The sequence below is a fragment of the Eublepharis macularius genome, chromosome 2 (assembly GCF_028583425.1).
Source record: "Eublepharis macularius isolate TG4126 chromosome 2, MPM_Emac_v1.0, whole genome shotgun sequence".
Taxonomy (NCBI): domain Eukaryota; kingdom Metazoa; phylum Chordata; class Lepidosauria; order Squamata; family Eublepharidae; genus Eublepharis; species Eublepharis macularius.
Window position 1 is genome coordinate 151,128,674 of NC_072791.1, and position 24,534 is coordinate 151,153,207.

General features: G+C 41.4%; 2 protein-coding genes across 4 annotated transcripts in view; both read left to right on the forward strand.

The window, feature by feature from the left end:
• The first annotated feature begins 2,201 nt into the window (after nucleotides 1–2,201).
• On the forward strand, nucleotides 2,202–11,958 carry RHOD (ras homolog family member D). The gene is made up of 5 exons (XM_054970077.1): nucleotides 2,202–2,471; nucleotides 3,788–3,875; nucleotides 8,055–8,164; nucleotides 11,139–11,273; nucleotides 11,791–11,958. The coding sequence occupies exons 1-5, from the start codon at nucleotides 2,325–2,327 to the stop codon at nucleotides 11,956–11,958; spliced, it is 648 nt and encodes a 215-aa protein (XP_054826052.1). The 5' UTR covers nucleotides 2,202–2,324.
• Nucleotides 11,959–18,368: 6,410 nt separating this feature from the next.
• The window catches only part of KDM2A (lysine demethylase 2A), a 63,732-nt gene continuing 57,566 nt past the window's right edge, over nucleotides 18,369–24,534 (forward strand). For 2 of the 3 annotated variants that reach the window (XM_054970571.1, XM_054970573.1), the window contains exons 1-3: nucleotides 18,369–18,439; nucleotides 19,262–19,289; nucleotides 21,200–21,301. In XM_054970571.1, coding sequence (XP_054826546.1) covers nucleotides 18,420–18,439; nucleotides 19,262–19,289; nucleotides 21,200–21,301 — 150 coding nt within the window. In that variant the 5' untranslated portion in view covers nucleotides 18,369–18,419. The remainder of the gene's footprint in view (nucleotides 18,440–19,261; nucleotides 19,290–21,199; nucleotides 21,302–24,534) is intronic. The other variant, XM_054970572.1, reaches the window with a different exon arrangement.

A 24,534-nucleotide genomic window follows, 5' to 3' on the forward strand; every position in this document is an offset into this window, starting at 1 on the left:
GTGCTTCTGGCTCCTCTCTGTCTTTGTGGATGTTACTTATTACATTGTTGCTTGTTATAATGGTACATTTGGATGATGTATATCAAATTGATATGGACAATGAATATCTAAGATGAATGTCTGACATTATGTAAATAGTTGTATATGCTGTGTCTTGTGTTTTTTTTGCTATGGATGTTTTTGTTAGTAGTTAGGGCAGTAGTTAAACCAGATGTCATTTGGGTATAGAAGTAATTTCACATATTAGGCAGAGCACACCCAGATCTGTTACACTTCTCTATTCACCCTTTCTGTTTTTGGTGTAACCTTAAAGTGTCTCAAGAAACATAGATTTTATTAACATAGCCCAAGTGTCGTAGTGTGCCCATGTGTGTTTGTTTGTTTGTTTGTTTGTTTGTTTGTTTGTTTGTTTGTTTGTTTGTTTGTTAGTACGCCTTTCTCATTGAGACATAAGGTGGATTACACAGTACAATTTAATATGAACCACAGTTCAGACATTCAATGAACAAATACAATAGGGTATGGGTTGCAAAAAATTGAAACAGGCATAAATCTGAACATAAATGTTGCTGAAATAAAGTATAAGTAATTAAACATGACATCTTTAACATGTTCAGAAGCATATCTACATCAACAAGCAGGAGCCAATAGAATACTCTACAGTTCCCATCCCTTTGCCAAGCCATCCCTCTGAGCCATTTCTTATAGCCCAATCCTATTACCTGAGTTTTTAAAAGCCCTCTTGAATATTTTAGTTGTGCATAGTTAGTGGAAAGTGAGAAGAGTGGGAGTTTTCCTGACCTCCTCAGGCAGGCCATTCCATAAGCTGGGGGCTACCAAAGAGAAAGCACATGTGCAAGCAGCTGCTGATTTAGCCCAACTACTGGGTGATATCTGCAGAAGACCCTGTTCACATGAGCAAAGTTGCCATGGAAGAGAGGAAGTCTTGAAGATATTAGGAGTCAAGGTCATGAAGAACTTTGTATATGATGGCCAAAATCTTGAACTGAGCCCAGTAACTGATGGGTAGCCAGGGAGATGACTGCAGAATGGGAGTAATATGCATGCTTCACCTAGCTCCTGATAGTAAATGAGCTGTGGCATTCTGAACTGGCTGGAATTGCTGAGTGACTTTGCGGGGAGACCTATGTAGAGTGAATTACAGTAGTCTAGTCTTGATATTACCATGGTGTAAATCCAGGTAGCCAGATCAGCTGTGTCAAGGTAGGGGCAATCTTCCAGGCTAATCTGAGTTGTGAGGAGGCCTTTTTTGCAGCTTCATTTACTGGTTTCTCTAGACATTCATCTTGTTAACAAGTTAGGTCCAGATTTCCTGGATCCAACTCATATTCCACAGCAGCTGCAGGGAATGGCTTCTTTTAAAAAAGGAGAGCCCAAACAGGCTCAGAACACTGCAGCATGGGAGGGAGGGCTCCTGCCTCCCCCTGAAAGCCATTTCCCCATGCAAAAATAGCACAGGGGCAGTTATTTCCCCTTTCGCTGTTCCATGTGGAATATTTGTGCATTTTTGGTGTAGTGGTTAAGAGCGACGGGAGTTTGATTCCCCGCTCCTCCACTTGAAGGCAGCTGGGTGACCTTGGGTCAGTCACAGCCCTTCCAGAGCTCTCTAATCCCATCCACCTCACAGGGTGATTGTTGTAAACTGCTTTGTAAACCACTGTGAGTGGGTGTTGTCCTGAATGGCGGTATATATATCAAACGTTATTATTGTTATTGTTATTATATGAAGCTGCAAAAATGGGGAAATAACTCCCCTCGTGCACTGCTTTTATGCAAGAAAATTGGTTGAGGGGAGACAGGAGCTCTTTCCCACTCACCTCTGCAGTGGCATTCCAGGCCCATTTGGTTCTTTTTTCTTAGACGCCATTCCCTGCAGCTGCTATGTGGCTGCAAGGAACACAAGTTTGGGCCGGGAAACCTGGACCCAATTCGTTAAAAACATAAATGTGTAGTTTTGCCCCAAGTCTATCATTTATCATCTACTTTTCTTTTCTGTGCCATGCTGTAGGTGGATGCTTCTGTGCATATTTCTCTGTGTACACTCTACACCCTATGCCAGCCAATCCTTTCACATTCCAGCCACACCTTTCCTACCACACAGGCTCTTGGCCATCCTGTCCTATTCAAACACTGTGCTGTGTGTCACAATTTTTACTCCACAGCAAAGAAAACGGAAGAGATAGGAATCTTGAGGTGGAGAAGCTCCATTGTCTAGTTTACAGGAAGAAGAGATTCTCTTATTGTATCGTCCCTCGGATTACTTCAAAGGACTCCTGTTGGAGGGGTCCTGGAAGCTAGCACATATGCAAGGAGCTCCAAAGATGGTAGAACAGTTGGGAGCCGATGGGAAGACCCAGGGGTTCACGGAAATCAAAGTTGTTGTTGTAGGAGATGGGGGCTGTGGAAAGACATCGCTGCTCATGGTGTTTGCAAAAGGAGAGTTCCCCAAGGTAAGCCCCTTCTGTTCATAGGGTCACCTTCCCATCCCCAAACTCCATCAAAATGACCCTATTTGTTCTTTGTCATGCAGTTTCCTATCTAAAGAAAATTATCTGCTTGTTTTCCCTTTAGAATAGCTTCTTGTTATTTCCATGAAGTTATGGCATATGTGTAACATTAAATTTCTGTAAGAGAAGTATACTAAACTGCCTTCTCCACTTCCTTTGGGACAGTAGGTATTAGGGCTTAAGAGCTTCTGAAGTTCCTCAGAATGACTGGTTCAACAGGAAAAACTTCAGCTATGACAAAGACTACTTCCAGTATCACTAAATTTAGTTTTTCTAAGCACTTATTTGGTGCCAGCACTTGGGATCTCCAAAACAAAAGCTGCATTCTGCATTCAGATAGGTTTGGTCTAGTTAACAGTTGTGCTCACACTTCTCTCTTCCTCCACTTGTATGGTGCTCTAAGATTGAAAACAAAAGTCTTTAATCATGGTACCCAAACACAATGCCTGGACTAACTGGGGTTACTATGACTCCAGATACTTGCAAGTTAAAGAGTTTCATCTTCAGTCTCTGTGTACCACATGAAAGGGGAAGAAGGGAGAGACTTCAAGAGCATGACTATTAACTAGGTTCGTGCTCATCCCAGGCAAGTGGAGGTTTGTTTACAATGTAAGAATATGACCACAAATTCATAGTATTCCCTAGCCGGAAGTCTTACAATCCACATTAAACATAGGCAGACAAGGAGGTTGATGGCACTTCAGGCTGGAAATAGGAGGAAATCATATGGTAGCAGAGTTACAGACAGGACTGAAGCAGATCAGAAAATGCCTCATTCAATCACTCCTGATGGGAAAAACTGGTTTGTAAAACAGAAAATGCAGTAGATATTCCCGAGACAGAAAATGCTTTCAATATGATACTGTTCTGCATGCAGTCTTTCAATAAACATGCTAAATGTGTGCTAAATATTATACAAATATAGTGTGTCCTAGAATTTTAATTCTTGTTAATTTATTTGTCTCTCTTGTACTTATAATTATTATCAGTAGTCTCATATAACACAACACAATTTTGTTTAGTTTTCAGCATCTAGACAATCAATATTTTCTGAGCTGCTGTAGACGACAAAGAAGTTAAAGTAGAATAATTACTTTCTCCTCAGAATATACAGTATACTTCTTTAACAAAGCCCCAATCAGGAAAGAAAACAGGACAATGTAAAATAGTAGGAAAGGATACAAAATACCATTTGTAATTAAATATTTCACCCTGACAAAGCAAATATATGTATGTCTTTTTCCATCCCCTCCTTTCAGGTCTACATCCCAACAGTGTTTGAGAAGTTCTCTGCCCCCTTTCACTTCAGTGGCAAGCAAGTGCTTATCAGTCTCTGGGATACAGCAGGTATATTAAACATGGAGCAGAAAAAGTGTTCTCCTACATGTGGAAAACATTGCAAACAATTAGAAAAGCACTGGCCTTATTATTGGACCAGTTAGTGTAAGAACAAACTTTCAAGTTATATAGACCTGAAGAAATTTGGGTATAAATGTTTGCATATATTGTCATGAACACAGTTGGGTAGTGCTTTAGTTTCTGTAATTACATTATGACTCTAGCCAATAGTCTTCTTGGCCTAGATGCAATAAAGCTATTTATCCATAGGAGCTTGGCACTAGAAAGCCTGTATTAGATTGTTCTTCATTGTACCTTTCTCTGGGGGCCTACTTTCAGTGACAAACAAAGCAGAGTTTTCCACTCCTATCCATGCATGTTACCTGAACATGCAGAGAGGGAGAGCAAGCACAAACGTATTGATCCTGCCCCTGCCCGTTCATGAGCATGGCACATATGTACAGAGGAAGTGTCCATACATACACTCTTCATGCATCCCCAGCATGGGGAGTGAGAGTTCATGTAGCCAATTCCATGCAGATAACCTGGACAGCATGTATGGGTGGGGGACAGGGCTAGTACACTCATGCCTGCTGTCCCTCATTCCCCATGCATTCTGTTTATGCATGGAGGGGTCAGGTGCAGATGGCTACTACTCAGTCATATCATCAGTCTATAAAGGCCACTGCTGTCGACTCAGTGAGCAGCTTTTCAGAGTCTCATGGGGAAGTTTGTCACATCACCCTTCTAATCCTTTTAGCTGGAGATGTTGGGTGTTGAAACTGGGACTTTCTGCATATGAAACCAATACTCTAGCCTTGTTTCACTTTGGACCCTCGTCTCAGTTTGACATCAGTGGCAGCAGCATCAGTGGACAGCCCTGCATGCTAAGCTTATTTTGGTCACTGATCCAGATGTGAGCATCCCAGCTGGGGTAGGGACAATCTGTGTGACTGTAGGTCATTCGTTCTCTTTCTACCTAAACTGTCTCACAGAGTTCAGAGGATAAAATAGAGGAGGAAAGAGCCATATATGCTGCCCTGAGCTCCATGGTAGAGCAGCTGGATAAAACAGACAGATAGGCATGTGTGAACGGTTGCAATGTGTAGAGGTACCATTGCATATGCAGGTGGGACAAAGCCTTTTCATCCATGACTTTAAAATGTAATTTCCATTGTAGCCCTATTAAATATTTCCTATACAAAATGGTTCACGTTATACTTTCCCCACATATATACAAGCTTTGTGCAGAGAAAGAAATGTGAATCAAAACATGGATCCCATAGTATAAAAAGCAGAAATGTGGAATCACGTGATCCATGTATGCCAACTTCCAGTGGAGCCTGGGGATCTCCTGGAATTACAATTTATCTCCAGACAGCAGAGATCAGTTCCCCTGGAGAAAACAGATGCTTTGGAGGATGGCCTCTATGGCATTATATCTTGCTTAGGTCCCTTCCCTCTCCAAACCCCACCTCTCCAGGTTCCACTCCCCAAAATCTACAGGAATGTCCCCAATACAAAGCTGGTAACCCTAGTATATGGCCATAACTTACTACAACATATCAGTGTAGCAAAAAGCCTTTTTGATGCACCACAAGGTGTACTTTATGCTACCTTACAAGACTCTCTGTACTGATAAGAAAAATGTTTGCCCTACAGGTCCTTCCAACAATCAGAGTGTTTCCTACCCTTCCTGAGCTGCCTACTTACAAAACTAACCATGTTGAGTACATTTCCCCACTTGGTAAGGGAACTCAGAATTTGTCTCCACCACCATAAGACCTCTTCAGCTTATCAGTCCATTGGCAATACTAAAACTTCACAGCAGAAAATGTTATTTCATCCCCTGGGGACTGGTGAATTTCTTTATCTATGGTTCTTTTCTAATCCTCATACACGTAGAGAAGATCCAGGTACTGCAGCTTCTTTGGCAAAGAACAAAGAGACAGTTTAAACAGAACTTTGTTGTGCAGAATCCAAGGAAATGTCAATCAGTCCTAATAAATATTGCTCACTATCACGTTTTTATCCCACCCTTCCTCCAGGAAACTCCTGGTTGTTTATATTATTCTCATTGCCTTATAAGGATCTAGGGTTGCTAGCTCTAGGTTGGGACATTCTTGGAGATTTGGGAGTAGAACCTAGAGAAGGTGGGACTTGGGGAAGAGAGAGACCTCAGCAGGGAATAAAGCCATAAACCTTCCAAAGCAGCCATTTTCTTCAGGGGTCCTAAACTCCTGATCTCTGGAGATCTGTTGTAATTCCAGGAGATCCCCAGACCCCACCTGGAGATTGACATCCCTTCAAGGATCCATTTACATAGATAAAGCTGAGAATGACTGCTCCAAGGTCACCCAGCATACATCGTGACTGAGCTGGTCTCCACAGTCTTAGGCCAACACTCCAACCACTAAACCACACTGGCTATTCCCACCATACCAAACTGGGAAACTGTAAATAAAATGTATCCTTAAAACTGGATATTATGAGGTTTTACTTTGTCTTGTTTTCCTTTGCAAAAGCTTGTTAACAAGATCGGACAGGCCCTACCAGAATTTCAAAACTGCAATTTGAGTCTGAGGTCATTAACTCCAACCACTCTAGAAGGATGTGGAAAATTTTGCTGCAAGCTGGTGGCAACCCAGCCAAATACACTTAGAATAGTCACATAGGGGAACGTGATTCCATGTGGAAACCAAGATGTTGCTGGTCTCTTAGAAAATACATTTTAAATTTTCTAATTTTCACTTTCCAGAGCAAGTATGCAAAACGGCCTGGAGTTTCTTCCATAAATGGATAATCTCATGCAAGCTTCTCAGGGAGGACAATCAGACAGAGTTGAAAGCTTTCTTCTCCTCATTCAAGCACATGATCACTGGCCCTTAAGCTCAACTGAGAAAATATAAGGTTGATTCAGAATAGAATGAAACAAATTCCCCTATGGAAACAGAAGTACTGATATAATTGTTGTTGTGTTTATTAGGGAAAGAATGCTTAAGAGTTGTGTACCTAGGCAAAGCCAGTCAACCATGATTTGTCTTTTTCATTTAAGAGATACATTTCTCGCCTACTACATTGGCTTAACATGAATGTGTTATTGTCAACTTCACCTGTTATGAATGGTGACTGTACTTACCTTACATAGTTTTGGGTTTGGCATATAAAATGTCACAGGTTGTATCTTTTGCATTTCATAGCCTTTTAAACCCAATTGTTCACAATTTAATTTCCCTCTCTTTCCATATGTATAGTCTTCTGCTGACTGAAGATTCACTTCATGAACCTTATTAAGTAGGCTCAAGCCAATGGAAGCATATGGCCAATAACTTCAACAGTGTTTAAAATAATGCAAAACTCCTTTTTGTCTTTGCTGCACCTCACTCAGAAAATTTTTCCTTAATGCAATATACTGAAAGACACAGCAAAAGATTTTGCATTCAGAGAGGTTGCACTTTCCCTCAATCAGAGAGAGAACAGAGGAAAAGGAAGAGACCTGGGCCACTTTGAGCTACTGTGTAATTTTAGATTCTCTAAAGAGCATCTTGGAAAGCAAAAGGCCTGTTGAAGATCACAGCTAATCAATACAAGAATAGCATCAGACCATATATGTTCATTTGTATTATAATTCATTGGAAAGCAATTGTCACTTCATCTGCTGGTAGGCTTCCTATTTACCTGCCCAGGCCCAATTTCCTACCTCAAGGCATTGAGCAGCAACAGAAAAAACTGCCACCACATAGGGATGTTCTAGAAATTTCCCCCTAGTCTCTGTGCAAAAGACCATAAAGACTGGAGGCCCCTCAAACTCCACCCTCCCAAGGCACCATCCCCAGTATCTCCTGACATTTGCTGAGGCATACATACACAATGGCACAGTTAGAAGTTTCCTCCCAGTGAATAGCCACATAAGTTAGAGGAAGGCTCCATAAGCTGGAGGAACTTCCTCCAGCCTATGGCAGAATATTACCCAGTGTATGGTTAGCATGGGGGGAAATCCTTTGTAACTGCCTAAAAATCACTCTGGGACAGATACTGATTCAGCTGTGGATGTTTTGGATAGTGAAGTATCAAAATTATATAGGAGAGAAGCATTTTATATATAGCAGGCTGCGTTTGTAAATGAAAGGCTGGTCTTACATTAGAAGGTAAAAGCAATGTATATAACTTTGTCTCCACTCCAAGCAGGACAGGAAGATTATGACAGACTCCGCCCCCTCTCCTATAGTGGGGCTCATGCAATTATCATGTGCTATGATGTCACCAACCTGACCAGCTTTGACAACATTCTCACAAAGGTAATAAGACAATCTATCAACTTAGTGAAAATTGTTGCCTCTAGAGCCTGGGTAATAGGTGTGATATAAGAGTAATTAAAAAAGAGACAACATGGGAAATGCCGGTGCTCCTTTTCCCATACTTAGGAACGTGCATACAGATATTAACTAAAACCCAAATAAAAAATTGTGCCATTCATTAAGATCACTATTATAGCTAATCCAAAATGAAAAATCTATGACATATTTGGAAACTTTCAGACCTGAACATTATTCTGCAGCCCTGGCTGATTGTTCAAGAAAGTCAGAAGGTGCACAAGAGGGAAGTGAGAATCATTCAACAATTCTGTAATTGAATGGGTTCTGTACTAGTCCATGCACTTAAACAAAGCTGTTGCCATTAAAGAGGACTGCACCGCTAGGCCTGGTTTTCCAAAGTGGCTTTTATGCCCATCTCATTTGTTGGCTCGTTGGCTTGGAGGAAGGGTCTTTGATCTGGTGTAACGTGGCTCTTATTTGTTATTCTATTATCTCTGGGGCTGCACTTGCTAGGCACTGGGACAAACATTTTGCTTACGTTTACTGTCACACAGTGCTACAAACTGGCAAGGCTGGCAAATACCTTACCCCTTCTCCAGTGATAAGCAGCATCTGCTGTACCATCATAATGAATGTGCTTATACTTCAATCATTAATAGAAGCCCTGTTCAAAAGTTACTGTGAACGCATGCACAATCCATGTAAAGTGTATACTTGGTTCTTTTTAATACGCATTTTGAGTAATTCTAATGTTACGTTCAAGGCATGTACAGCTCAAATGCGATGTGAACCACACTTTTATCCAGGTGCCAGTACCTGGTTTCAATTGCAAATTTGTTTTTTCTTACAGACTGATGTACATACATATAGGCAGGATGTATGTGAATTCACCATAACATCTGAATAAGGAGGTGTTATGATCTTCACTTTCTTTAGGGTGGATTTTGCTTTAATCTTTCCCTTCACACCCTCTGGGTAGTTAGCTGCCACCAGGAATATTAAATTCCAATATATTTTATTTAAGTTATCCCTTTGGAAATGTGTTTATGCATCAGGCTCCTTTGTGGTTCTATGTGGCCCTGAGGATAGGAATGGGAGATAACAATGACTGCTACTCTGGGATATAACAAAAGTTTATTTTTTAAGAAGTGTATTGGTTACATAAAAGTAGTTCTTAGTTCTTCTAGTTGCTTCATCCAAACTCATTCCCACAGATCTCTTGTAAGGCTTCACACACAGCCTCTTTCTCTAGGCTCTATATTTCTCTCACAGAGAACTCCTCAGACAGCACACAGCTAGCCTGTTTTCTTTTCACTCTCAATTCTTTCTCTCTCAGGCGCACACACAGTTTGCCTGCTTCAAATAGAATAAATATATAGTCTCCCAGACACACTCAGTTCAGGCTTCCACTCAGGTTGCCTTTCCCTCACAAATACATGAACACACTCAGGCTGCACACAGCTCGCCTCTCTTGCCCTAACTGAATCTTTTTCTCTCCCTCAGTAACTGAAAACTGCCTCCACTCCGCCCACTCTCTGTCATCAACCAATCATATCACTCACTCATCTCTCTCTTTCACCCCCTCTCTTCACCTATCTCACCAAACACTTAAAGACACATGCACCCATTTCTTGAAATCATTACAGGAGGGGAGAGAGAAAGTGTGACAGAGAAACAGATAAACTAAGGGCAAACCCAGAAGAGATGCAAGAAATCAGTGATGATGATCTATTTGGGTTTTTTTTTTAACTTCATTTAAAAGCCACTGTGAGGGACAATGTCAGTCTAGACTGGGGATAGGTGGGGTTAATGAATAAAGTGTTGTTGCCTTGTTAGCCACATTGAGTCTAAGGAAATAAGATGGATTATAAATATGTTAAATAAATAAATAAAAGTTCACCTCTCCAAGCTGTTTCCGTCTAAGACATTCCTTTCCCCCCCTCCCCCACCCACAAGGTAAAATCACAGGTGGCCTCCTGTTTACATGGGTGAGTCTGGTTTTGAACCACAACAAAAGGGAGCAAAAATCCTGCCCTCTTCTGTGCCCTGCCTCATTGCACTCCATCTTTCCACATTTTTTCCCTTGACAAGCTCATTTCTGGAATCAGAGATGGGCTGAGAGAAAAATGCTTCAAGCACCAGCATGCAGAAAGGTAAGGTGCAGGAGGTAGCATATAATTCTCTTCGCTTGCAAGCGCTGTTTTTGTTTTACAACTGACCCTGTCCTCAAGTTTATATATCAATACATAAGAATCCCTCTGTTGTGTACTATTTGTACTAAACTACCTACTTCTTGAGTTACAAAATGTCTGCCTCTGCCTGCTTGCAATTAAAAATTTTAACTGTCTATAAATTGGGTACAAAAAATTAGTGTAGAATGGGGACCTTTATCTTGTCTGAAATTTGTTGGGGAATATCCTTTGGGTAACAGGAACAACAGTGCCTGAAAATTTCACTTCTGTTAGATGGAACACAAAAGGTACAGACAAAATGTTCCCCAGTGAAGCCAAAGAAAAGGGATAGTAAATATAATGAAGAAAATATATTCATAACAAAAATAGAAATAATATTTTAACTAAAATGAAACAAAAACTAAAAAAAAAATAGTATATGTCCCCAACTGGTAGAGACATATTGACTCAGTGAGGAGAATCTTCCCAAAGCTAAAAGTGGAGAAGCTAAACAGAAGCTGTGAAAGGGAACAGGACAGTTTTCAATAAGCGGCTATTGGGTGTCTTCCTCGTCAGGACTAGTACTCAGACAAACTATCCCTTTAACCAATAAACAGATTGGCCTTGTTCTTCAGAAATGTCTTTTGATTGATTTTTCAAAAAAGTCTCTCCCTGTATCTCCCTGTATATCTCCCTGTATATATCTCCCTGTATATCTCCCTGTATATATCAAAATCTCTCCTCACTGCTACTAACCTATTAAATCTCCCACCCACTCTGAATAGTGGTATCCTGAAGTGATGCATTTCTGCAGGGGAATTCCAATTCTGCTTGTTGGGTGCAAGACAGACCTGAGAAAAGACAAAGTTCTGCTAAGGAGGTTACACCAGGACCAACAGGAGCCTATCACCTACCAAAAGGTATAACAGGCAGCCCCCTGGCTGACACCTCAAATCTGTAGAAGTTGATGCAGTACTAGTGGAATTTCACACTAGTCAAAATGAATCTCACTATTAAACATCCATGATGCAACAGATATTTTATTTGGCTCTCTGTCCATGTGTGCATCCTTGCCAAGATGCAAAGCTCTGTACTCTGGAGGGGAAATGAAGACCAAGCTGAACATTGCAGATACAGGCACAGGCAAGAGAATTTCTTCCTATTAAGCAGGGCCAGCCTAGGGGGAAAGCAAGGTGAAACTACTTCCTCAGGTGATAGATTTTGAAGGTAACAATAAAGGACAACAAATTGTCAATTATTTTATTTATTATTATGTTTTCCTACTGGAGAGAGCATTTGGATTATCTGCCTCAAACAACAAAATGTCTTGGCCCATTTCTGATATTAAATAATTATTGGCCTTTTTAGGAAGTGCTTTACTCTGATTGTGAAAACTCTGTTCTTCTCCACTCTCCCCTATCTTATTCTCATTTACAGGGAGAGAGCTTGGCTCGGAGACTCCATGCAGTTTCCTACCTTGAGTGCTCAGCCCATTTCCAAGAGAATATAACTAACATCTTTACAGAGGTCTCCAAAACAGCCTTGAGTATCATGAAGAAGAACCAGCGCAGGACCAAACAAAAAAGATCTTGTCTGGTTTCCTAACCATCAGTAATGTTTTTCTCCTGAATGAGTCTAGTGAATTTCCACAATTTCTCTTTGCCCTCCACCCAGTAGAGCAAAATCTCTTTGAACATATTAGAAAGAAAAATGAAGACAATGAGAGACTTCCTTATCTAGAATACATTAACAGACCAGCTGATAGGTGGCAATAGAATGTCCCAGCTGGAAAAATCTCCCAGATCTCATTGCTCAGTATCTCCTTCTGGTTAGTTGAGATTCAATCCCATGAGCTCAGTTGGAGAAGACCACATTTACTCCAGCAGATGATCAAATCTTCTAATTAAAAAGAAATAAGATCCAATAGACATAGGGGGAGACAACCATAGATTTTAAAAGTTACACCAAGTTCAATGCAGCACACCAGGTGCTCAATAAAGCTCCCATGTTTGCTGTCTGCCAAGGACTACAAAAAAGAAAGAGAGGCTGCCAAACACCTAGCAGAGCTCAATACATGGCTGGTGGACTACATTCATCTTAGGACTGCCAACCTCCAGGTGATACCTGGAAATTTCCTGGAATTACAACCCATATCCAGACAACAAAGATTAGTTTCCCCAAAGAAAATGGCTGCTTTGGTGGATAGACTCTGTAACATTAAACTCAGCTGAAGTTCCTCTCCTCCCCAAAACCGACCCTGCCCAAGACTCCACCCCCAAATCTCCAGGAATTTCCCAACCCTGAGCAACCATAATTAGCTTTTTTCAGTCACAAGTTATTCAGGCCTGAGCTATAAAAAGAATCTCTGACCTGTTTGTAAAAGCCCCAAACATTTCTCAAACATACCTCACTGCCAATTCATAACCTGTTGCCTACTCTCTGGCACTTTTGTCCCCTTGCTATTGTTATTTACAGCAATCACCTTTCCAGAAAATGGATTTCCCAAAATGATACAAATGCAGTCATTCATTTCGTATTATTATTTCTCAGCCTTTCTGGGACCTGTTGCTAATGAGACTTGGCTCTACAACAGGAGAAGCAACTGAAAGCAACCTGTATTTGGCTCTTGAGAATGATGAAGGAGGATTGTGTTTTGTCATTTAGGATCTGTATGCCTCAGAAAGATGTGTTGGGGGCAAAATATAAATATGAATACAAACCTTCAGGCATTATTGTTTTAGCTCCTCTCCCCCCACCCCCTCGAAAGAACAGATCATCACTACTAGACAGCATATTCAGAAAGAGTGACCGGCTCTGAACAAATGTCACCTCACCAATTTGGAGAGCACTCTTGAGGTAGAACGTGGTTGAAACAGGGGGTGAGGTCCTTTCTTCAGTTACGTTTGTCTTTCCACAAAGCTCACTGGATGATCTTTGCCAAATTACCATTTCTCAGGCATATCTGGTCCATCTATCTATTGTAGGGGTAAGATAGGATATATTGGAAGGGATATCTTAGCTGAGATCTTTTAAAAAAGGATATAAATTGCCTCCCAAAATCCAGTAAATATCCTATTACATTATTTGCAATATACTGTTAAAATGTTTTAGAACTGATACTTCACTGATTAGTATCCGCCAAAATTAGGACACTATATAAACATGGAAACATCCAGAATTAAATCCATACAGAAGGTAGCAAAAATGCAAAAATGAATGAACATCATGCTAACCTAAGAAGGAAAGCAAGGGAGTAATATGTTTCAGGAGCACAGACATCCATTTGTATTATAGCTGATCCAGAAATATAGTCAGTCAGTCATTTATTATTACAGCAAAAGCCAGTAAAACAAAACAAATCTGCGATAAGAAATAAGTTATTACATCAGGCATAACAATAAGATCAGAGCATTAGTGCTGAAAGAATTAATGAAATAAAAACAATGAAGATAAAAAAGTTAAGAAAAAATGGCAAAAGCAATTACACCACATTTTCAGCTAAAAGGAGTCTGCATTTCCTAATGGCTAAGGAACAGAATCTGGCCACAGCATACGTCACTGAGCTCTGAGTGTCCTCTAAAAGGAAGGAAATATAGTGAAGATGTTAAATCTGTCTTTTAGCACAGTGTTACAGTAATAACAGTAATGCAAAAGTAATATTGTAAGTCATTCTTGTTTAGACAACAAATTTACTACAGAGTATTTTACTTGGCCATTCAGTTTTCGCATTTCCAGTTGTTCTAGCCTTCATTTTGCTTACTCATTTAAAAACCAGGTAGTGTTCTAGTGATAAGGTAGACTATCCAACCCCCCCCCCCATCTACGTATATCAATGAATAAATCAGAATGCATAGTGTTACCCTGGAGAAATAATAATTAAGTCCTGTCAACTTAAGTCCTGTCAACTTATGGCAGCCGCACAATTTTCCTCCTCATGTGGTTTGCCATTGCCTTCCTCTGCATAGCAACCCCAATTAGAGATGGGCACGAACCGAAATATGAACCAAATTCGGCATGAACCAGGCAAGTTTGTGGTTCGCAAACCAGTGGTTCGTTAGAGCCCATTTCTGACGAACCACCACAAACTTCAGGCTAGTTCGTTTGGTTCGTTTTTTGGTTCATCACTGCAGACAGCCTGGTGCTGATCAATCAGTTTCCTAGGCAACAGGGGATGGACTTTCTACAGACCTTCTGCTGACCCAGAAGTGGCCTTCTGCTGACCTGGAAGTGACCATTTGCTGACCCAGATGTGATGTTTTGACAAACTAAACCGGTTCACGAACTAGGGCAGGTTTGTGAAAGTTCGTGGTTCGTGAAATGCAATGAACCATGAACCGCATGGTTGGGGTTTTTTTACAGTTTGTGCCCATCTCTATCCCCAATCTTCCTTGGTTGGTCTCTCATCCAGGGGTGGAGCAAGGGTTTACCTCGCTCACGGCTGGCCGGCCGGGCGCCCCCACGCGCGCGCGCACTGGCCTGCGTGATGACATCACGTGTGACGTTATCACGTGAGCGCATGCGCCGCCGCCGGCCCAATTGCTGCGGCAGGTGGCCTCCGAGCTCTCCTGCTCGGTTGCCTGCGCCGCCGCAGATGCCTGCCCGCTGTGGCTGTGCCTGGCCGGGGGCTTGTGCTGGCGGCGGCAGCGACGCGGGGTGGGAGGGATAGGAGGCTGGTGCTTTGTGGCGCGCACTCCCGCCCGCCGCACCTCCTCCGGCGCTCCCTCCGGCACCCCGCGCCTGCGGCCACCGCCTACCTGGCCTCAATAGGCCCGCCGCCCCTGCTCTCATCCACATATTGACCATGGCTAACCCTACTTAGTTTCCAAGCTCTGACAAGCTCAGGCAAGTCCTGGCTACTTAGCCTGCTACACTCTAGAGAATTACTTGTCATAAATTTCTCCCACTCCTGACAACATATATTTACAGATTAGTCTCGTTGATTTCTGAACTTATGTCCTTAAAAAGCCATCTTTCCCCTAAAAAAAAAAAAAATTCATATACAACACACGCATAAGTGGAAACCATTTTCATGAGTACACACGAAAATATTTCCAAAGGTTGTTACCTGGCCATATGCTGTAGTCTGCATGTTGTGCTTTGGATCTGAGTAGATGGTTCTGTGCCTTTAATAGCTGCTGGGGCAAAATGTCAAGAGAAGAGATGCAGATTTTCCCATCACTGTATTTGTTATGGCAGGAAAAGTTGTATCTCTTGTTTTCCATTAAGAACTTTACACACTGCTGCTAAAGGGACTGATGAGGAAAGATGCCAATACTGTTAAAAATTATTGAGCTTAATTGGGAGCAGAATTCAGCCCTGGAACTTATTTTCAAAGCAGAAGTCACAGAAACATAAATGTAATAAAGATTGGTGTCTTTTCCTTTGATGTTAAGAAAGCACAGCCAACACAAAACAAAAGCAGAATAAAAGGAAACTACCTTAATGCTACCTGGGGAAGCATTAAGACCCAGCACCTCTCATTTAAATAAAAGCTAAACATTGTCAAAATAGTGTATTTTATTGAAGCACGTTGTTTACAAGCTAACAGCCTGCCAGCTTTCAAGTCTTATAGTGGCTTCCTTCAAGCAAAAGTTGGGAACAAAAAGGAAAATGGATTCAATTTCTAACTTAGCTTGGCAAACAAACTGAGGGCTTAAATGCTTGAGAACATAGACTCCAGAAGCTATGTCAGGATTCAATAGTTCAGTTGACTCTTCCAAGAGCAATGACTTGGAATTCTCCTTCCAAAATCAACCCCTTCAGAAGTGTTTTTAAAAAGTGTTTTGTGACACCTTAAAGACTAACAGTTATTGTGACAAAAACTTTCTCAGATTTTTTTAGAAGTTGAGCAGCTCTCTATCTCTAGTTTCTTTCAGGTTTCACTGACCCCAAGGCACAATAGAGATAGCAAAAACAACGTAGTAGTTTGGTGAAACACTCCAAGGAGAGCTGATTTAAATATAAAAGATTATCATGCTAAGAACCTTTGAAGACTACACCCTAATATATGAATTTCAGTTCAACAAAATTCCAAGGGAGGGGATAATTTCTTATTCCTTTGTGGATTGCTTCTGTAATAAAATGTACTGAAACTGACTTAAAAACAGCCCCAGGCACAAAGTGGTAAGCTGCAGTACTGCAAACCTGAGTTTGATCCTGGTGGAAGCCAGGTTCAGGTAGCCAACTCAAGGTTGACTCAGCTTTCCATCCTTAGGAGGTCAGTAAAATGAGTACCCAGTTTCCTGGGGGTAACGTGTAGATGACTGGGGAAGGCAATGGCAAACCACCCCATAAAGTCTGTCAAGAAAACGTGATGCGATGTCCCCCTATGGGTCAGTAATGACTTCGTGCTTGCACATCTTTACCTTTGCCTAAACTGACATATTCCAGATTCATCTTAACATTCAATATACATTTTAAGGTGATCTAAAGTAATACATAAAATTATAAAAATGTTCTTATTTTAGAGACTGAACTGGAATTGTTTTGGTTTTAGATTTCTAGTTTAAGGACAGTGAAAACATATTTGCAGTTCACCAAGCAGGAATCCCTACCTTTCTAAAGTATGAAACTTGGCTATACCCAGTGGTAGCATAACTATACTGGAAACGTAGTTTTAAAACATCGATTAACTAAAATGACTATGTTAACACTGCTGCGGTCCGCATACCAAACGCCTTGAGCATTACAACGTCTACTTACAAATAAATTTCACGGACTGCAGTATAACTTTATTCCTGGTAATGATTTTGGAATCAGGATAGCAATCAGTAAAGTACAGGTACTCTGGTTTCTCTAAAAGTAGATTGCACGAGTCTCCCATACCTCAAGCAACCCGTTTTAACACCAGAAAAAAAGGGGATTTTTAAAAAGTAGAAACGCAGTCGCATGCATGTTTACTCGGGAGTAAGCCCTCCCAGCAAAAGAACTTACTTCTGCATAAACATGCATAACAATTAATTGCATAACAAAACAAACTCCAACTCTATTAACATTTGTAAGGTATAAATTGTTTCCAAATTTGGCCGCACCCGTTTCAAATTCTTTCCATTTATTTTAACCCGTGTAAAATTAAGCTCACCAAGGTAACGAAAAGCAGATTAGAGCCCACGTCGGATTTTGTGATAGAAAGATTAGGTTAACATAATGCGTTTGACTTATCTAAACATCCACAAACACAGCAACCCGGGTTTGCAGTTCGTTCCTAAAATCGGTAACTCCCACGAGAGGGAAAAAAGTCCCCATATCAGAAACGCCGGGACCGGTTCTCGTTGCTCCCTCTGCTGTCCAAAACTGCGGTATAGATCCAGTGTCGCCCTTGGTAAATTATGCGCGTAGCCTATTTTGTCCCAAGCAGATAGTGTATATTAAATGGGGAAAGCAATATTCTTCCTTTCAAAGAGCTTTTTATTTCTCTCGTGAGATGAAGTCTTGCAAACATCAATACATCCCACCTACGCATCCCAAACAGCAAAAAAGGTGAAAAAGACACTGGGCTATCCTGAACAGGACAGAGTCCAAAACCCACATTTTGCTAAATGGGCCTTGAAGGGGATCAAGCTCCATATTCCTCCAGATATCCAGCAAGTGAAGCCTCTGTACAGAAAAGAACCTGCGAGGGACTACGCCTATCTTTCTATACAAGTAAAAATTATCTTTAAACATCTTATTCCGGATTAGTTCTACTGAGATCAATAGCCCGAACCCGGTTTAGACACTTGACACCAGCCAGCGTCCTTTCACTGTGCGACCACTGCGCACGCGTCAGAAACTGCACTAGTTCCACAGGCAGAGCAAAAGAGAACTACAGTTTTACGTAAGACTAGGGTGTAAGCTTAAAGTTGACAACGCGCATGCGTTTTCGCTGCTTCACGCCAGGCCCACCAAAAATGGCTTCCGTTTGTGCGCGTGCGCAGTTTGAGAGAGTTTGTGACCGGGTGGGGGAAATACGCTTGCGCACGAAAGGGCCTTGCCTGTTGGGAGGGGGTTGGTGAGAGAAGATTACGCCGCGCAGGCGCAGTATGGCTGCCGAGTATGTGTGTATGTGAGAGTCTGACGGGTTCAAAATGGCGGCGGCTGCTTCTATGTGAGGGGAAGAGTCTGGGGGCGGCGGGGAGGGAACCAGTGGTAGTGGCGGGTGGGTGTCGGCGGGGCAAGGATCCAAGCGGCGTGGTACTGGGTCTCCGTCCTCGACACTAAGAATCGATGCGAGGGGTGCTTGCTGGCCCAGTGCAGTGAAAGGCTCTGCTCGTGTCCCGGGGGGTGTTAGAACTGGAGACGCCAAGGCTCAGACTAGGGTGCGAGTTTGGAGTGTGTTGTTGTGTAGTTCAGAGTGGGGCTGGCGTTTGTAAGTCTGGGTGAGGGGAGGAATTGGGTCGAGCTAGGTGGCGGCATTTGAGGTAAACCAAGTGGGCTGAGGTAAAGGTCTGAGGGGTGTGTGCTAGAAAGGTAACTTGAGGTCTTGTGAGGACTAAATGTGCTGGTTGGGCTGGTTTGAAGTGGGGAGAGGGTTCTGGAGTTACTGAGCTAGAATGGGAGCCCTTTATTTAAAAAAAATATCGGAGTGAGTTAGAGTTTCTTCACGGATAGTGAGTTTCTCCCTTCAAGGAGTTGTTGTGGCGAGTTTACCTATTTAGAGGGTAGGGTGAAGTGTGAGGGAGAGCGGCAATCGTTTCCAGGACACCCTCTTTCCCTGAACTCCCTTTTAAGTCTGGCCTCTGTGAGAGGAACTGAAACACTGTAGGCAATCCTAGGACCCACCTGACAACCCCCTCCCCCTGTCGTTCCTCCGACGTGATTGGGGTTTTTGTTGTTTATTGCCTCTTTTGGATGCTAAGGCTCTCCAGCATTCAGGGCTGAAGACAAACACACTTGGGAATTAATTTATTTTCCAACTTTTTGTCCTTAGAAAAGGGCAAAGGAAAGCCAGAGACCTGGTAAGACTTGACTTTATGCTCTTTCAGTTTGTAAACGTGTATATCTTATCTTGTTCTCTATCGAAAGTCTGGGTGTTTCATTGTGTTTATGCAACTACAAACTGCTATTCTGCCACTTAAAAATGTTTCTGTTTGTTCTGTTTTATGCCTTTCCTGCTGGCATGGGTTCAGGCTTGCATGTGGTGTGCTGAGTTTCTTCATCTTACAGGCCTTTAGGACTTCTGGGATTTTTTTGAAAAGAGAAAGTTGAACAGGAGTTTGTTTTTGAATGGGATATGAAGTTTGAATTTTCTTAATCCTCCCCATCCCCTTTTGCTATTCTGTATTTAAATTACAGACATAAAACTTCTAGCTAATTTTGACTTCGCTTTAAAGCTGTAGTCTAAAATAGTCTGCGTCTTGTACTCATTTGCTATTTAGTCCAAACAAGTTCTATACCAATGTGCTGGACTCATTGTTTCTTTGACACAGCCTGAAACATGGAGACCACTTACATGCTTCAGCTGTAGTGTCTTAAAACACTTCTTAAATGTTTGTATATCCTGCATTTGAAGCTGAAACCACCTTGAGGTTCCACTTTGGGTAATCTTTGAGGGACAGCATTCACCACTACAGTAATTTAGGCACACCTTGACTAGTGTCTGCTTGGGCCATTTGCCCATCATCTTAGTGCCTTCTCCATCACCATATTCCTAAAATGTTATATTGCTCATCAGTTGTAATTGCCCAACTGTTCTGTGCATCCTCTTTTCTCTCATGCTTAATTTCAGCACCCCCTGCCAAACTATCTACTAAAACTGTGGTAATGTGTCAGGTGCCCTGTCTGTGATAATACAGTGTGGTAATGGACTTGCAGTTATATTATGCCAATGCTAGCCTTAAGATTTATAATTCTGTTTATCAGCTGGTTTTTATCAGAATGGGCTTGGGGGAAAGTAGGTCTGTATAAGGCATTATCATGGTCTGCCACCTGCTTGAAGAACCTCTTGCTTTTGTGATCCCTGAAGGGCAACAAAAACATGAACGTTTTTTGGCTCCTGGTGGGCTGCCATGGTGGCAGACTGCATTGGCTGTGGTAGGTCACTAGTTGTGCAGGCCTGGGATAAACATTAGCAATGTTTTTAAGCATCACACAGGCTTCTGCTACTGCTATAAAGTGGTAGATATTTCTTAAAGTATACAGATGAACAATGGATTTCATAATTTGTCTTATCCAAACAAATCCAAACTGCTTTATAAAATGTTGAGAGCTCTACTTTGTTGTGGGACTGCAGCATGATAAATGGTGAAATGTGAGCCTTACTGTTTGGCCACAATGGTATCAGTCATGGCATTTATAATTGTTTTGAAATGCTTCCTAGGAAAATTCCAATAGATATTTACTTACAAATATGAGCAAGTTTTTCAACTTCCCATCTCATTTAAAACGTAGAGCATTCTGCATTACAGCCCGACATTTGTATTTATACATAGGCACAAGGTGAATTGAAGAAGTATCATCCTGTGTTTAGGTATGAGTATCATGGGCTTAATTCATTTTTCAAAGGACCAAGCCATTACTTGCATTGTTAACTCTGCCTTGTTGAGCTCCTTATATTTGGAAAGCAATGGTAAAGGCTTCAAATCCATAACAACATTAATGGCTTAATCAAGCACCTAAAAATGAAAAACTGTATTTCTTCATAATCCCTTTTAAATTGTCACCATTCTCTTATTGGCATTTCATATTGCTGCTGGTAAACAACAAGGAAATAATATAAGGTAAGGAACAGGGTGAAGGAGCAAAGAAAAAAAAACTTTATCTTTTATAAATGGCCCTTTGAGGACCTCATGGTGGAAAAAATGGAATAAAATTCTAAATAGAAGTTGAAGTTTTTCTAATGTGCTCTGCTTCCATTCTAATTTCCGAGGAGGAGGAAGAAGACGACAGCAGTTCTGATATCTCCTTCTCCCTCTCCTCTGAAGAGTCTGAGATGGAGCCTGAAGAGCAGATCCGTTATAGCAAAAGACTGGTTAGTATGCAATCTTGCCTATTTTATACTCCTTAATTTCAGAAGTGTTTATTAAAAAAAATTCTTGCAAAATGTCTTCCTCCCAGCGATCATTAATGGGCGCACTTTCTAATTTTGCAATCTTTACCCTCTAGTAGCTATATCTGATCACTTAACATAACTTACACAGTACAAGGGACTGAAAATGGTGCTGAATACAGAAAAGATGAAGGTAGTGGTAGTTGGTAAATCTGGGGAGAAGAATCAGCTAGAATAGGTGGTGGTCAGGCTGTCATTGTACTCACATTTAAAGCCAAGATTGTAGCGATGGCTTGAGTGTTTTCATTAGTTACAGTTGATAAGAAGGCTGTAACCATTCTTCTCCACTGGGAACCTAGGAAAAATCATTTGTGTCTATGAATTTAAGGCTAGATTGTTATAATTCATTTTTTGGGACAGCCTTTGAGAACTCTGCTGAACTATGTACTGTACATCAACTTGTTTCATTTGGAAGAAGTCTATAAAGAGTACTCTGCACACAGCACTCCAACATTTAAACCACTTCTCTATTACCTGGTGTTGGTGGTAACTCAAAAGTGATAAAGGGCCTAGTTTTTCTTTATTGTAAAGCCTTTTCTCTACATTCCATCACTTCCATTAAATCGGTTGATGGAACTTTTAACTGTTCTAAATCTTTGCGCCAAATTCAAGCCAGAGATGCACAGAAGCAAATTTAGTGGCTGGCACACAGCCACAAAATGCCCTTCTCATGGGCAGTCTCCAGGATCCAAACCAAAAAAGTTTTCGTGACTGCTGAAAAACATTTTTGATGGCCTTTAATAACTGGAGTGTCATATTTGGGGACGTGGTAGGACTGCAGTTGTAGTGTTATTTTCTTTTATTTATGCTCCAACTTTCTCCCCAATTGGGACTCAAACTGGCTTGCATCATTCTTGTCTCCTCCATTTGGAGGAAGGTAAAGCTGAGAATGTGTGACTAGCCCAAGATCACCCAGCTTATTTGGCAGAACGGGGATTCAAACCTCTGTCTCCCAGATCCTAGTCCAACATTCTAACCACTACACCACACTGATTCTCCTTGTGTTCAGCGTAAATACCAACCTGAATTATTAAAAAGTCACATTTTAATGATGTCCTAACTGCTTAAGCATTTAAAAATAAATCTTAGTTGAAAGCATCTTCATGCATCTGATATAGTTACAGTCGTGTCCTGTGGCAAAATAAATTCACAGTATTCATTTTGAATATTGTGTGCAGTTCTTGTCGCCGTATCTCAAAAAGGACATTGCAGAGCTGGAAAAAGTACAGAAGTACAAAAATGATCACAGGATTGGGTCACCTTTTCTATGAGGCATGGCTGAAAAGTCTGGTACTTTTCAGTTTATAAAATAGTCAACTAAGGGGGGACATGATAGAGGTTAATAAAATTATGTACAGGGTAGAGAGGGTGGACAGAGAACTTCTCCCTCTTTCATAGTACTAGAACTCAAGGGCATCCAATGAAGCTGATGGGCATTAGATTCAGGACAAGCAAAAGGCAATACTTTACACAGTGAGTGAATAAGATGTGGAATTCATTGCCAGAGGATGTAGTAATAGCCACAGGCACAGACAACTTTAAAAGGGGATTAGACAGAGTCATGGAGAAAAGGTCTATCAGTGGCTACTAGCCATGATGACTAAAGGAACTTCCACATTCAGAGGCAGTGAACCTCTGTATACCAGTGTCAGGAGTAAACTTCAGAGGAAGGACTTAGCCTGTATGCCCTGTTGTTGGTCCTCCATAGCAACTGGTTGGCCACTGTGAGAGAGGATGCTGGACTAACTGGACCACTGATCTGATCCAGCAGGGCTCTTCTTATGTTCTTAGATCAAATTTGATCTTATCAGAGGTTTTGTTCACAATTCAAAATTAGCACGTTCTTTATGTGTGCAGTGGTAGTCTTCAGTATGACTGCTAGCTGAGTAATTTTTGGTTATACGTGTTTGATTACTATGCCCCAAGTCCTCATGAGATGCCTTTCAAAAACAGCTATGTTAGACGTATGTATTGCTTTTGAATCTGTTCAGTTGGCAGCATTCTTCCACTTCTTTCCTCACTTTCTGCAGCCAGGAACACTTCAGGTTTGGGTTCTGTAGTTTCCAAAAATTCTCACACATTGCTGAGAGTTTTGGTCAGTTTCATTGCAGATCCCTGGACAACCAGTGGCTCCTCCAAATCAATTCTTAGCCAGTAATGATCTTAATCAATTGCATTCTCCGTAGTCTAGGGGTGTGGACGTGTGCTATTAGTTTATTAGCTTGAAGGATTTTAGCTCTTAACCCTAACACACACACACACACACACCCTACCTCTCTTAGGTTTTTGACTGAGTTGTGGTAACTGTTTTTAAGTCCCCCCCCCTCCCCGGGGCAGAAAATAATTTTGTGGAGAACACCTGTTGCAAAACATGATAAGACAGTACAGACATATGAAAAATGGAACGTTATTTTGAGGGTGCTTATTGCAGTTTGCAAGCAAATTCTGGTTCAGAGTGCTTGAACGCCCATAACTGAACATAGTTTGCTACTGTCTGATTTTCTTTAGAAATGGTTGCACTTGAGGGAATCAGAGAAGTTGATATATGGTTGTCATAAATAGTGATGTAGGTCATAAAATTAATAAAACAAAGTTTAAAAACACATGCATGGTGAATAAAACAATATTTAAAAACACGGTTTAGGACTGCCAGCAAAAAGTCCCCATGTACTCACCCAGTAAGCTTCTTTAGCTGATAGGACACTCAGGCCTCTCCCTGTGATCTTAATTGCTGGGCAGGAACATGTGGAAGAAAATGGTCTTTTAGATAACCTGGTCCCAAGATATCTAGGGCTTTAAAGGCCAAAATCAACACCTTGAATTGTGCTTGGGAGCAGATTGGTAGCTAGTATAATTGCAGTAATTTGGGGCTCACATGCTCCTGGTAGCTGGCCCCAACCAGCAGTCTAGCCACAGCATTCTGCACCATCTCCAGTTTCCAAATGCTCTTCAAGGTTAGCCCCAAGTAGAGCACTTTGCAATAATCCAATCTAGATGTAACTATTTCATGGATCGCTATGGCTAGATCTGACTTAGTTAAGAATGACTGTAGCTGGCTCACCAACTGAAGCTGTGCAAAGCACTCTGAACCACTGTAGCCACCTGGTTTTCTGATTGCTGTGTTGAGCAGTACTCCTAAGATGGAAACCTGGCTT

Coding starts and splice junctions, on each gene's coding strand:
- RHOD (XM_054970077.1), top strand. CDS start 2,325: ATGCAAGGAGCTCCAAAGATGGTAGAACAGTTGGGAGCCGATGGGAAG. Junction 2,472..3,787: donor CAAAAGGAGAGTTCCCCAAG/GTAAGCCCCTTC, acceptor CCCTCCTTTCAG/GTCTACATCCCAACAGTGTT. Junction 8,165..11,138: donor TTGACAACATTCTCACAAAG/GTAATAAGACAA, acceptor CACTCTGAATAG/TGGTATCCTGAAGTGATGCA.